The sequence below is a fragment of the Sphaerodactylus townsendi genome, linkage group LG06 (assembly GCF_021028975.2).
Source record: "Sphaerodactylus townsendi isolate TG3544 linkage group LG06, MPM_Stown_v2.3, whole genome shotgun sequence".
Classification (NCBI taxonomy): domain Eukaryota; kingdom Metazoa; phylum Chordata; class Lepidosauria; order Squamata; family Sphaerodactylidae; genus Sphaerodactylus; species Sphaerodactylus townsendi.
The window spans coordinates 86,034,360-86,049,519 of NC_059430.1; the positions used below are offsets into that span (position 1 = coordinate 86,034,360).

General features: G+C 41.0%; 2 protein-coding genes across 4 annotated transcripts in view; one reads left to right on the plus strand and one right to left on the minus strand.

The window, feature by feature from the left end:
- The first annotated feature begins 741 nt into the window (after positions 1-741).
- On the plus strand, positions 742-8,844 carry SYPL1 (synaptophysin like 1). The gene is made up of 6 exons (XM_048501821.1): positions 742-868; positions 971-1,042; positions 2,239-2,357; positions 5,957-6,161; positions 7,162-7,350; positions 8,716-8,844. Exons 2-6 carry the CDS (start codon positions 974-976, stop codon positions 8,842-8,844), a joined length of 711 nt encoding a protein of 236 aa, XP_048357778.1. The 5' UTR covers positions 742-868; positions 971-973.
- Positions 8,845-14,013: 5,169 nt separating this feature from the next.
- CDHR3 (cadherin related family member 3) overlaps positions 14,014-15,160 on the minus strand; it is a 66,158-nt gene continuing 65,011 nt past the window's right edge. For 2 of the 3 annotated variants that reach the window (XM_048502433.1, XM_048502431.1), the window contains exon 19: positions 14,014-15,023. In XM_048502433.1, coding sequence (XP_048358390.1) covers positions 14,644-15,023 — 380 coding nt within the window. In that variant the 3' untranslated portion in view covers positions 14,014-14,643. The remainder of the gene's footprint in view (positions 15,024-15,160) is intronic. The other variant, XR_007244942.1, reaches the window with a different exon arrangement.

The following is a 15,160-nucleotide window of genomic DNA, read 5'->3' on the forward strand; positions in this document are numbered from 1 at the left end:
TGTAGCTTTTCAGCATGTGTGTATGTTAAGTGCTGTCAAATATTTAAGTGCTGTTAATATTTCTAGGTAGGGAAATTCCCATTTGTGTATAGTAGTTCAAGAAGCCTTAATCTGGAATTTATCAGCCTTTTGTGTTACATTTCCCTGTAGTTCATTCACACATGGACATTTTATTTTATGTATTATGTCCATGGAACCTGTTTTCTATAATCTGTGGCAGCCATGAGAATTTGAGCAAAAAAATCCCTTACTTTCTCTCCAATGCGGACACAAAGTGACTGACAATATTCTCCCCTTCTCCATTTTAACCTCACAACAACCCTATGAGGTATTTTAGACTGAGTGTATATGACTAGCCCAAAGTCACATAGCAAGCTTCCTTGGCAGAGTAGTGATTTGAACTGGGGACTCTCCCCTGCCTTGGTCAATTTAAAACCAGTTACTGCATACCATCAGGTCAAAAATCAAATGAAAATGAAAACAAGACTGTGTACCTCCAGACACATCGCTTGCAAAGCCATTCTCAAGGGCACCATTTGTGCCTCACCGAGCACACACAAAAATCAGAAGAGGTGAAAGAGCCTGTCCTCATTGAGGGTAGAGGTCAGGGCACTTTTTGTGGCATGTGAATGTTCAGCAGGCCTTAAGCTTGGTTTAAACTGACAAGAGTTAAACTGGCGTAAGTGCAAAGGAGCAGGTGACATGGGCCTCAGTCCATTGTGAGGTGGTAGCTGGAGAGAAGGCGATTCCATCACCTGAGGAAGGGGGAGGAGCTTAATGAGACAGCCTGTATAGGGGAAAATAGGCCTCTGGGGTAACAGCTGTAGGAAGCCTGTGTGTGTGGGAAGAAGGGCAGCCTTGCTGTGAGGTAAGGCCGGTGTTGTAGATTTGGGGCATTGGTTCTCTTTTTCCCTTCACACCTTTCTTTTTTCTTTCTAATTTTTGTTTTCTCTTTTCTCCTGCCTCACAGAAAATGAATGACTTCCACCTTGATTTTAGCCCGCTCAAAGAGCCCTTGGGTTTCATCAAGCTTCTTGAATGGGTGAGTGGGTGGGTTATTCTTTGTGGCCTAATTTGCATGGTTGGGGAACTTGTAATGGAGGGGTGGGGGCTTATGGACTCTGTTGGGGTTTGTCAGAAACTATTGGAGATGATTGGTGAAAAAGGCATTGTTAGGCCTAAGTTACTAGGCCTGTGCTTTGTGTGTTGTAGACTTGGGCATGGTTGTTATGATTCTTGTTAAGCTGGATATGACTTAACTGTAGCCATTTGGGGTAGAACTTATTGTTCCCTCAAAGCTGGTCTTCTGTTGGTTCAATTTATACCCGGTCTTTATCCCCAATGGGGATCCAAAGTGGTTCACATTGCTTTTTGCTTCAACATTTTATCCTTGCACCATCCTTCTAAGGTAGGTTTGGCTGTGAGTGTATGTCTGGGCCTAAAGTTATCTACTAAGCTTTCAAAGTGGGAATTTGAATCTGGGTCTCCTGGGGCAGACACTAATGTGATAATGGAACCACGCCGCGGCACTTAACTCATGCACACAAGATGTATGTGTTGTCCATGTGTGTATGTATATACATACACACACAGTTATATATATTTATATATATATAAATTCATCTATGTGGATTACTCCCCCCACCCCCATCTTCAGCCATTCTGGTGTACAAGCATGCTTGGTATTAACTGTTAGCAATTTCCCCCCAGTGAAAAGTAAGGTATATGTCTTACTGTAAATAACTTGTGGGTTTTCTGTTCAACAGTAGGCAAGAAGGGCATAGAATTAATATAGCTGTATGATAAATCTGTCTTTTTTTAAAAAAAAGATGTTAATAGCAGACAATATACTTCTCCATTGTATAAAAAAATATGAGGCTCTTCCCCCTATTCTCTACATCCCCAGTGTTTACAGGATCCTAGAACCACTGGATCTTTGTTCATTACTACCCTGCTGCTCTTGGCTAACTTGATGGTGCCCTTTTGTTCTTACATTGCCAGTTGGAAAGCACTTACACACACTTCTACAAAAAGATATTTAGAGTGTTAAAGTAATGGTAATAGGCATGCATTATTAGCATTTTAGCAGTGCTTTTAAAAAAACAAACCTGAAGCAGAAAACTTGGCTTGCAAAAAGTTGAGTTAGTACAGGCTATGCAGTATTTTTCTGACAAACTGTCTCCTGCCCAAGTTGGCAAGTATGATATTAATGCCTGTACTAATATTTTTCCCTCATAGCTCTTTTCTGTCTGTGTGTTTGCAACCTGCGGCAGATATGGAGGAGTAACTACAGTTCTAGTCTCCTGCGGAGAGCATGTCAACAGAACAGTTACAGCTGCTTTTGCCTATCCTTTCAGGTGAGCTTGTGCTATGTGGCTAGCCCAGGGGTAGGGAACCTGCGGCTCGAGAGCCGCATGCGGCTCTTCTGCCCTTGCACTGCGGCTCCACGAGCCGAGCCGCTGGTCCCATCCTTGCTTGCCCTGCAGGCAGCAGGGCAGGCGCACCAATTGCCCGCGGCCGGCTTCCCCTCCCGCCCACCCTGTTTGAGCGGGGCGGGTGCTTTCCCGGCGGCTGGCTGGGCCGAGCTGCTGGCCCCATCCTTGCCCACCCTGCAGGCAGCAGGGTGGACGCATCCATGCGCTTCTCAGAATGAGTGGAGTAAAAGGTTAAAAAACCCAATATATACAGTGTTATCTTTATTTTAAATGTCAAAAATTATTTGCGGCTCCAAGTGTTTCTTTTCCCGTGGAAAACGGGTCCAAATGGCTCTTTGAGTGTTAAAGGTTCCCTACCCCTGGGCTAGCCTATGTTACTGATTCTCTGTCCTTCCTCACCTTTCCATTACTTTCTCCACTGTATCATTTGCAGTGACTCTTAACAATACTGTTGTCTGCATAACATCCCAAAGGCTTAAAAAAGGAAGTGGTATTAAGGCCCTACTTTGCTTTTCTAATTAGTTAGGTGAGGTTCCTAGTGTTTATAAATACCTTGAGAATTGTATTGAAAACTAGGTGCAATGCTAGTTTGGTACAGGGTATGCTAAAGCTAGATTTTATATTTTTATAGTATGAAATTTGTAGGTACAGAAATGGTAAATGCTGCTGACTAGGTAACAGGATATCAGTTAAGATTATTTCTAGTTGCCCTCTCTCCCAGATCGGAAATTAGTCCTGCAACCCTGCTTTTTACTCTAAAAAGACCAATTAGGACAATATACAAACCAATAACCAAAGGACAACATTGCAGCATCTTGGAAAGTCCTGAATGTATACTGTCTTATCTGAAGGCCTAAGATGCAAGATTTTTGGCTTCTTCACTTCAGTTTATGCCCACATTCTTGTACTTCTGGCCATGGCCAAGCTTTACAGGTATCTGACCAGGGAATCCTTAGCAATGTGATGTAACTGGTTTGTGTTTTTTTCTCTTTCTCACCTTTTACATAGGTAGAAAACATGGAATATTATGCAGATTTAACATAAACTCTTCTCTAATTTACATAGTCCTGGTCAGTGACACTGCTTTATTAACAACCTGAAATTGTTGTGCAGGGTGTGAGATGGTGTGCACAGAGAAATATTCTGCCCCTCTAGAATGTCTCATGTCGAGAGGGGTGGTGCTGTTTCTGGTCTTTTGTACCTGCTGGGAGTTCATTTAAGTTCTGATTCCATGTAGATCTGAGCATAATACGTGGAGGAACTGCATGGGAGAAAGCACAATTTCAAAGAAATACCCCTTTGCTTCTGGGTTGAACAAAAGCAGCAAGAGCTAAAACATTTGTCATTGAAAATGTATTGCCAGCAGATTTCTCCTTTGCTGACTGTCCAGAATGATTCTGGATGTCTGTCCCTTCATGTCCTAGATAAATTAAGCCTGTATGAAGCTGCAAGGAGGCTACAGTAGCCATTTAGATAACCAGACATTTACCAGTTTGCAAACCCTTGATGTATCTGTGATAGTTGTGGTTCATTTCCCCCTTCAAGGTGCTGCTATCAGTGCCTTGTACTTGGCACAGCATTCTAAAAGTAAAGTGTATTTTAACTTTGCTGCTGTAGGTTGCTGTTTGGCCCTAGTGACCCTTGAAACATTTTACAAAAGATAAAGCATAAAATATACAGGTAAACACAATTAGTGGTCTACAGTTTAAAACTGAGAGTTAAGTTTCATAAGGATCTCGTTACAGGCTTTGTGAAACTGCAATTTTAGGTGTCTAGTGGATTTCCTAGGGAAGGGAATGGCACAATGCAGGTGCCACCACAAAAAATTGGAGTCTATTTTGGTACGTACTGTAACTACCTTCAAATAAAAAACCTTTTATTGGCATAATAAACAGTGCAGATTAATAGTGATTGATGAGTAATACAGTCACGGTTGGAATTTAATGACATAACTCAGGCATTTAGCCACTGTTTCAGAGATAACACAAGAATCGTTGTTTAATAGGTAAGATTTTTTTTGTTGGTCTGATAGACCTTTTTTATTAACAAGTGGAGAGGCCAACAAGTTGGACCTGGTTGTCTTATAAAACAGTCAGTGTAGAAGCATATGAATTACAATTCAGTCTGCTTCATGCTGTAATCACAGATTCCGTCCTGGTAGGGAATTTTTAGATGTCTTCCTGTTGTTTCAGCTGAAGGAAGCACATTGTACCTTGCCGAGGAGAGAGCTCTTTGCTGGTTGGGTAAGACTTGGGTATTTGGCTTTCCTAGCTATGTTAAAGGGAATTCTTTAAAAAGGGAAAGCAGGACTTATTTGCTGCACTGCTGAGATACTGGAATTCCGGATCAATCTTTGCTTTGAGGAGCAAAAAATTTCACAAGCAGGCAGCAATAACTAGTGATTCCAGTGTAAATCTCAGTGTTAATATTTTTTGTTCTACTAAGGTCCAGTCAGAATTTTGAGGATCTACAAGAGACTGGTATGTAAGGCTCAAAGCCTCAACGTTAAAACAGAGATGTAAACAGAACTTAAATGTGGCAAGCCAGGCTCTGGTCTCTAAAAGATATTGACCAGTTTCAAAACAAAGGACAGCATAGGGCATACTATGGGGCAAACCAAGTAATTTATATATGAAGCAGGATTGTATACAGTTCCAAGCACCAATCCATATAGGTGTGCCATAGAGCAACTCTAGACCTACTTTGGCATTAAAGGCCTTAAGGACTGCAGGGACATATTCGTGGTCCTTGTTATAAAAAAAGTGGAATATCGCCGCAACACTGCTCTTGCTTGCCCAGATTGCTATGTCCTGATGAGTTGCCCAACCTGTTCCATGATGAAAACGCAGCCCTAAATATTTTAATTGTATAACTTGCTCCAGGAAATTGCCATTTAAGGACCAGCATATAGGCCTCCAAGTCCTTGAAAATATGAGAATCTTGGATTTTTCAAAGTTCAGAGCAAGACCATTGCTGGTGCAATAATCATTGCAGCAGGTAGGGAGACAATTGAGGCCTACCCTGGAGCAAGAGAGAAGGACGACATCATCAGCGTAGAACAAGATCAGGATATGTGCGTCACCTAGTCTTGGGCAATGTGTATTTCTGTAAATGAGGGTGCGAGATCATTAAAAAAAATTATAACTACCCTAAATAGTATAGGGTCAATATCCATTTGAGGTAACTCTGAGTTAGGCTGAGTTGTTTGTTTTCACAATCCATCCTTACTACTTGTTCATGATGATTGCTGAGTCTTCAGATTTGTTTTATCAAACAGGTAAGATCTAACTCTTCATTATATAGTTCTGATGCTAACCTGGTATTTAATTGGTGTTTCAATATATATTTGTCAATAATACTGGTTACATTTTCTTTATATGAAATTCCAATAAAATGGGACTTAATCTTCTAATGCTGTGAAGAAAAACATAGCCTTGGCAATTCAACTTGACATTTTTGTGGTCTAATGACGGCAATTGAAAGGTCCTTTTTAAAATAAATCTCTTTCTTTCATTTTCCAGATTGAATGAAGTTAAGTTCACTTCTCCAGATCCAACCCAATGTGGCGGCACTTGGACTGACTTTTACCTTGTGGGAAACTTCTCTATGGCGGCACAGTTCTTTGTAACATGGGCTGTCTTAATATTCCTGTACAGCTTGGCAGCCCTTGTGCTGTACCTTGGTTATATGCACTTGTATCAGAACCTTAGCACTATTCCAATGATAGTAAGTTGGTAATAAGAATGTCTCCTTATTTAACACTGATTTGCTTTTGCCAAGAGTGTACATACTTGCAGTGAAGTATCCCTCTGCTGGAAACATGCCTGTTGCATAAGCAAACTTGCACATTTCAACCTAATTTAATTACTTTCAGGGTGTAGTGGGGGAGTTGCAGAATTCTTAACTGACAGTTCCTCACAGTTTCTGAGCATAAGGTAAATTTGGGCAGAAAAGTGATTACCATAATACGGAAGCTCGTCTTAGGAGTTGGTGAGGGTTGAAAGAGTGGGTAGGTTATAAATCTTCCCAACTTACAGAAATTCTAGCATAGCTCTCAGACTTTATTTTAAAACTTCCAAATTAACTGATAGTAGCCTATGTACAGATAGTTCATACACTTCAAGAACTGGTAATAATTCCAGCAAATTACATTTTAGTGATCAGTATTGTTAACTAGAGAGAGCCATCATAGTGGAGTGCTTAAGGGGTTGGACTAGGATGTAGGAACCCCAGATTCAAGTCCCTACTCTGCAATCGAAGCTGGCTGAGTGACTTTGGGACAGTCATACACTCTTAGGCTCGACCCTGGCAAGTATTTGGATGGAAAACCTCCAAAGAATACTAGGGCATGATGCAGATGTAGGCAATTGCAAATCACCTTTGACTATCTCTTGCCTTGAAAACCCTGTGGGATCGCCATAAGTCAGCTGTGACTTGACAGCAACTATGTATATATATTCTGGGGATTTTTAAATTGTGGCTAGGGTCCCTATCCTGTACATTACTTAAGTAATAGGAAAGGGGTGGGATGTGCATTCATATTTTAAAATATCATTTGCAAAAGTTAAATATACTTAATATGCTTAAAACATATGTAAGCATCTCTCATTCAGTAGTTTACATGTTATTGTCAGTTGATACTGTCTTGTCATTATATAGCTCTGAAAGAACTCGGTGTTTGTATAGACTCTCTGCTCACTTGATGGCTATGATTCTGTCATTGCAGGATTATATCTTCACTCTCTGTGCTACTTTTCTGTGGCTAGTCAGCACTGCTGCCTGGGCAAAAGCCCTTGTGGATATCAAAGTGTCAACTGGATCACTCATTGTGGATGAAATGTCCCCTTGCAAATTACCAGGCTCTTCCTGTATATTTGTTTCAGTTACAAGTATGAGAAGTTTGAATTTGTCTGTGGTATGTATGTTGACACATCGGTATTCAAAGACAGCCTACCTTTTATGGATTAACTCTTTAAGTGTGATTTGTTGTGATTAAAAATAGTTGCCCAAAGAATCAGAACTTGGGCTAGAGGCCCAAATCCACCTCCTTGACTAGTATTCCCTGGCTCCAGTTGATATCATAAATTGTATAATTGGTGGCAGAATTCACATGTAATAGGGCTTAGGCTTTGGTTTGAGGAAGTTCTGCCCCGTATCTGCTCATACACTGAGCCTACTGAGCCTTCTATTTACATCCCATAACACCTTACCAAATAGCACGGAGAGCTTCCTGTGGCAGTGAAAACTGATCAGTAACATCTTATTTTGTTTCTGGCGAGACTATGGTGGAATCCCCACTGGAAAACTAAACCTGGTTCCAAAAGAAACAGTACCTTTTCATCTCGGTTTCTTCTCCCTCCCCACTGCAGTGTGTCTAATAACACCTTGATGTCTGTTGTGGTTTCAAACAATGTAAACACTCCCCACGAGATCTGCTTGGCGGGTCTGTTCTTCCTCGTCCTGATTGGCTGTTGGGGCGGGGCGGGAACTTTTAAAAAAACTTTTTTTCGTGCAGCTAAGTCACTACGTAGATAATGTAGGCAGAATTTCCCCTCCTCTGATTGGCTATTGTGTTGGAGTGGGAACACTACTCTGCCCCGATTGAAAATTCATGTTATTCTTATTGTTTTAACGTTCGAACATAGCCACAAATAAACAATTTACCAAAATTGTCCCGTAGCTTCGTATTTATGTTTCTTTGTAGCCTCACCCAGTGCACAAAAAAAAGGCTGAGTGCAGCCCACTGCACTCTGATTGGCTGGAAGGTTCGAAGGGTGGGAACAATAAGCTGCATCTGTCCCGTTTCTCCCCACCGAACTGGCTTCAAAGCATGATTGCAAAAAAAGGTGCATTTCAATGCAGGTTCCAAAAAAACGCATGATGGGGGGAGCGCGTGCCAGAACCGGGATGAAGCCGTGTTTGGCACTTAAGCCGTGGGGAGTCCTTGCTTAAACCGTCGTTTTTTTCACATGAGTTTCACGCAATAAATTGACTGTGGGGAATTGACCTCTTACGACTCAGTCCCCTCCATGTATCCCACTGAGTTTTGCCTAGCTGCTGAGTAAATGTGAGTAGGATTGCAGAGTTGAACTTCAAGTAACTGACTTTGCTTTGTGTCCCCTTGTGCCTATAGCAGGGACAACAAATGTAATTATTGGGTTATAATAAAAAAGTCTGTATAGGATGAATATCTAAAAGTTTGGAATTGGTCTTCAAAGAGAAGGTTAGTCAATATGTTTTAATGCTAATAGAAAACAATAACTTGTTCTTCTTCCTTCAGGTATTTGGTTTGATCAACATTTTCCTGTGGGGAGGAAATGCTTGGTTCGTGTATAAAGAGACAAGCCTGCATAAGCCGAGTGGTAATTCCCCAAACTCTGGGCTATATCCACCTGCATCAGGAATCTAAATAGGAAATGTCGCCTCCTAGCAAAATAGTCACATGACAACCTGTTGCAACCATTTGAAAAACCCTGTAGTTCAAACAACTTTAACAGTAATTTGTTTTTCATGATTATCAAACTTCAAGGCATGTGCTGCAGATGGTAAAGTTTGCAAATTTTGGAGGATATCTTAATCTAGTGAGCAGCACCGTTTAAATCTAGACAAAGATCTCGTCTTCAGGAAAGCACATTTTTTGTACTCATGAGGGTGTTTGCCTATAATCTTGTTTGTATAATTGGTGCCCTTCCAGTCTCTTTGCTTTTCTGTATTTAAATGTAATTGGAAGTGTTAAAATACAGTTGTTGCACATTCAAATGCTGCTGATCAGTATTTATTTGATAAACAAGTTGGAATGGTGTGGTTACAAGCATATTTGCTCTACTGGTTTAAGAATAATTTAACTGTTGCTGTGGAGGAGAAAAATCTGAATTCTGCCTTCCTATTCCTGCAAAAATCTAAAGCAAAAAGCTTGGATACCATAAGTGATGCAAGAACTGAGGCAGAGCTTTTAAGTATCTGTGTTGTGCCTCTTCACCTGATTGGCAGTGAGCTTAATACATAAGAGGCATAGATGTTTGCTTAAACAGGACAAAGCCTGATCATGAACGTTAAATAGGTACTGGGAAAACTTAGATAACCGTAAGTGTACGCTGCCAAAAATGGCTGTTTTTTGCTTGTTTGAGGAATTACTTGGAGCATCAACTACTTCAATAAATTCAAGTTTCTAGAGTCTTGTTTAAAATACTTTGTAAAGCACCTTTCCACACAGCTAAGGGTGATGTGAAAGTGGCAGGCAGGTTGCAGGAATCCTTAACTCATAACTTATCATCACTGGATAGAGCTCCTTGCTGCATTAAACTGTATACGAAAGAATTTCCTTTGTAAAGATCTTTGCCTGTTGTGCTCCTGAAGAACTGGGAAAACCTCTCTTATTGAATTTCTGCAACTGTCTGTTCTAAACAGAATGAATCTTCCCCTTGTGGTGTTTAGTGTCACCATGGAAAAGGTGGGGCTGGCTGGGTTACAACAGACTTGGAGGAAAAGAAGTGGTGGGTGGATCGGGGGGGGGGGGGTATCTTTCTTCACCTGGAAAGCAAGCTTAACTGTGGAGGTGACTCCAGAAGGTCTGATGACCCAGCATGTGGAGTCAAAACTCCAGGATGGAAATCACAGGTCTAATACCTACCAATAAAATTATCAGTGAGGATGAAAAAAAATCACATACTGGTACCCTACAGTGGGGATGGGGGTGAGTAGAGAGAGCTTCTCTGTAACATTTGCCTTCCCTGCCCTAGAATTTTCAAGTGGATGCCTAAGAGCACAGAGGCACAAAAAATGAGGGTTTTTTTTAACTGCTGCTCTCACATTGAAGTGATAATTGTTTGTGAATTGGATTGCCCATAGGTAGTTGCTATGAAGTTGTTGAGGACACAGCAGGTTTGTCAGGAAAAAAGCAACCCTATTTTTGTAACTTCTGTCCCTTTAACTATAAAATGGATTTAACTTGTGGAGCTTCATCAAGGCTTACCTGGTAGCCATGCAGGAAGAGCCATGGCTGGCTCTTGAGGGTTTTTCTTTCTTCTTTCTCCTCATTATAAAGAAAAAAATTGCACTGAGTCCATTCACTGATCTTTCAGTAAGCTGTATTCTTAGGCATGAGAAACCTTTCAGCCACTTTGGAGAAGGGTGATCTGCACTGTTGCTGGTGGATGTTACTTTGAACTTTTAATCTAAACTTGTCTATTATGGCCCTGAGGAGCAGAATGTACCTTTGTTGGATCTGATTGTTCATTTGCAGTTGCAATTGAATGTATCTGAGTTTATAGTCCTGAGTGAGTATGGGAATTATTCATTTTTATGCACTGTCTTTGTCAAAACTATTATTGTGTGCATTATTGAACATGGTCCTTTGATTCAAGAGCATTATGCCAAAATGTTTTTTACTTTCAAATAGCTGGGGAAAGCAGAGCTAGGTAGGCGCTAGGACCCAGGCGAAGCATTCCACAACAAAGAAGGTCCATCATGCTTTGTTCTGTGGTGGAGCATATAATCTACTAACATCTTCATGTGAAACCCTAAAAGTTGACTTACATATCTTTGTGCTATAACAAAGCACCACCATAGCAGGTTCCAGAGGGTTCTTATGGAAAGGAAAATTACACACCAGTGCCTGATTAGAATCCTTTTCAGTGATATCTGAATGATGGTGAGATATAATGAATAGTGTGGAAGCTCATTGGATGACCTTAGGCCAGTCTTACATTTTCAACCTGGCCTGCCTTAAAAGACTGTTGTGGGGAAATAGAGAAAATTTTCTAAGCCACTTTGAGTCCCAACTCATGGAGAAAAATGTCAGGGAGTTGGTATTCTTTCTGCCATCTAGTTGGGTAGACTCCTTGTAAGAATGAATAGCTAATTAGATTTTCACAGGGTATATAAACAAATTGTCATTAGGATTTTTTCCAGCTATAGAGTGAATATGAAGACTGATACTTTTTAAATAACTTATAGGGAGCATCCCAGGAAATGTAAATATATCTTTATAATATTGTAAATGTGTGTGTGAGAGAGCCAGTGGTGTGCAGTGGTTAAGATGTTGGACTAGGTCTGGGACATGGGATATCCTGGTTCAAATTCACTTTTGTACCATGCAAGTTTGCTGAGTGACTTTGGGTTAGTCACATACTCTCAGCCCTGACTCTGGCTAGTCAGATGGGAGGTCTCCAAGGAATACCAGGGTTTTGATACAGGGGCCAACAATGGCAAGCTAACTCCGAATGTCTCTTGCCTTGAAAACCCCATCAAAAATCACCATAAATCAGCTGTGACTTGACAGCAAAAAAAGCAAAAGAAATCCAATCCAGGACGAAGCCAGACTGAAAAAAATCTAAAGCAGATGAATTATCCAAGAACATGGAATTAGTCTTCTACTGTTCAATCACTTTGCCAAAAATGGGCAAATTAGAGACCAGATGATAATTGGCCACATCATTTGATATAAATGATCTTATATAAATTTTTATAAATATAAATCCCAGTTACCGCCTCTCACTCCTGTCTTCAGAAAATTCTCCCAACTTAAATGGAGGCTGCCTGCTTAAGGTAACAACAGGAAAGCAATACAATCCTTTTAGGTTTTTTTTTCCTTGTGTTTAACTGAGATGTACCATTTTTTTAAATATAAGTGTGGGAAAGTCAAGGGCATCTCAGAGTTGCCTCAGAGCAAAGTTAGAGTAAATTATTTCTATTTCTGTTGCAGCAGCTCCTCTTGCTTCATGGAAAAGCCACCATGGGCGTTTTCGCACACACTGTTTGTTGCAGATCCAGCATGTGAGTTCGTTGCTGTTTTCCACATTTTTTCGCACACACTTAAGCCAAAATGTGTCCCGACCCCCCTTCTGTGCCACATTCCAGCCGTTGTTCCACATTTTTCCTGTCGCTCGATACTTCTGCAACTTTCTTGGAAAAACTGGTTTCCCCCCACAATCTGGTGGCTAGGTGCGAAACAAATCTGGAGTAAGCGACAGTCAGGGGTGACGCCCACAGTGTGATGCGATTTGATCCAGCCAATGGGAATGCGATTGGGCTTGCCGGTTGCTCGCGCACATCCCATTGTTCCGCTTGAGTCTCACTCGACTCCCTCCCCTCCTCGCGTTCGGTTGTGTGCGCCTGATAGCTCAAGCTACCAAGTCCCGTGGCACCGTTGCTTTGATACATTTGCAGCACGGTGACTCATTCGGTCGTTTCGCCTCCGTTAACGCGGTAGCTCAACAGCCCGTCCACGGAAACGGGATGGGAAGCAATTTGGAAGCCCGCCCCCGGACGGCCCCATGATGGCGCGACAGCCAATCAGAGCGGTCGTTTGCGCCGCATTCCTGGGCAATGCAGAAACCCGGGAGTTGCGAAGCAGGCAGAAGATGCGTGACTACCTGGCCATGTGTGAATGCCATCGAGCGACGAAACTGCATCAAAAAGGTCAGGAATCAATGCGGTTTGCTTTTATTCTAGAATAAAAACTGTGTGCGAAAACGCCCCATAGTTGAAATAGGATTTATGTTATTTACATGGAACCAGTGGCAACAATTACATTGTATGACTCAGAACTGGGTACTATCATCAAAATTTTGCCAGCATCCACAGTCAAATATTAGGCTGATCTAGAGGCTTCACACCACATACTATTACACACCCCTATTATCCATCTGCACTTGAAAAATAATGGACCCGGCAATCAGTTCATGGTAATGTCCTATGCTAGGTACAAACTTCTGACATGGAGATCCTGGTTTGGGCCTTGGAGATCCAGACAACTGGGATGTTCCGTCGCTTACAGATACCACATGGAGTTTAAAATCAGGAAAACAACGTCTGTGGGATGGTTGCTGTGCATGTTAGCCATAATTGTGGCTGGCAGGGCATGGAGTAGTATCATATTATGGGGGTGAGCTGTGTCTTCCTATGCACATTATAGCTAATGCATAGAACACCTGCCAAGCAAGCAAGTTTCCATTAGATGCTAAACATGTAAGTCAACCCCACGTCAAAGCTGAGCAATGATATGGTTTTCCAGGAAAGAGGCTTCTCTTGCAAACTATTATTTTCTTCCCACAGAAGAAGATCACATTCAGTTAGCTGAGTGTGATTCATTGTATTCAATCCCAACAAAGGTAGAGTGACATCAGAAGCCCCCTTTGAAGATATTCATTTTCCTCTGACAGCAGCTGTTCGGGACTAGCATATTTTTGATACTAGCCCAAGGGACGACAAAGATTCTCGCATAACAAGGAATTTGCATGGGTGCCTATTTTGTGAAGGTATTTCCATCAGTTTAAAATTACATACCTGCCGGGGTGTTAAAAGTTAATATGAGACACATCAGAATAATAAGCTCAGAGCCAAGTCAATGATTGCTGCTTCTGCGCCCCTGAGTGGAATTAATGTCTAGTTTAGTGAAGAAGGATTTTGTCTTAGATTATATACATGGTGCAGTAACATAGATGCAGGGGGGTTGTGTGGGTTTTTTTAATTCATCCAAAGAAACTGAGAATTATAAAATTATACCTAGTACCAAGGAAAGAGAGAAACCACAAAGGAAGAGTGCATTTTAGACATGATGCATAATTATTATCTAAATTTATTTTGGTTTGCAAACCAGGCAATTTTTGTACAAAGTTAAAAATAATTTAAACACAGTACATAATCTGGTATTAATAAGGCCACATTTTTCCATTCAGATTTTGTGAATAAATCACAAAAGAAAAGGATAAAAGTGCTAAAAATCAAATACTATAAAATAAATCTTGATTTAGGGGACATATTACTGCAAAATAGTTTTTCATATATTTCTGAATCAGAAATCTGTGCCTTTGAAAATGCTGCAGACAGAATACTCCTTCGTTTTCTTTATCCTCAACATGTTATAAGAATTAAATTTATTTCTAGACTTAATTTACTCATCTACATGAATAACATCAGTTTCCCCTTGGAGTGCTCTGGCTGTGATTAAGTGATAAACTGCACCCTAAAGAGCTGGTGTACAAACATATGTATGGTCAACTATTGATTTTCTGGAAATTATTCAAGACACTCACACTCTTCGTGTATATCTGATATCATTGCAATGAATTTCACTTCCACCCAACAGTGTCCCTTTTTGTCACTAATTCAAAAGGGTGTAATAAACAAGTAAAATGTCCACATTACCCTTATTTTTGGAGTAGCAACAGAGGGTTTTCTGGATTCTAGACACAAAATATTTCCTGTTTTAAGCTTGACTTTGATATTTAGGATATATTTTGGGAGAGGGGATGGGTGACCTGTGTGGGGGAGCAGATGGTCTGCTTGGATGGACTGCTGACCCATTAACCCAAGATTCTTCTTTTGGTACCTGTAATTTTTGGTCACTATTTTGGTCAGAAATCTCAATCTTCTGTTCTGGGGGTCCTGATTCCATGTTGTCTTCTCTTCCCTGCTTTCTGACACTGGTCTCAAAGTCCTTTCTGCTTAGATTCCCTTGACCGGTGATTGTTCTAGCAGTTGTTACCCGTGCTACTGGATCCTTTGCTTCAGATTCAGGAGGCACATTTATGTTTTTCCATCTTCGAGCCCCAGACTTTGAATTAAATTCATACAAGTGTCCAGTGACTGTGGAAGCAACCAACAATTCAGCTACTACTGGTTTTCACAGAAGAAGAGGTAAGGTCGCCTTTTTATGTGCTTAGCAGCAAAGCATGAGAACAATATTTGGCGCACCCTAGCTACCTGCAGGAATGACTGAAGAT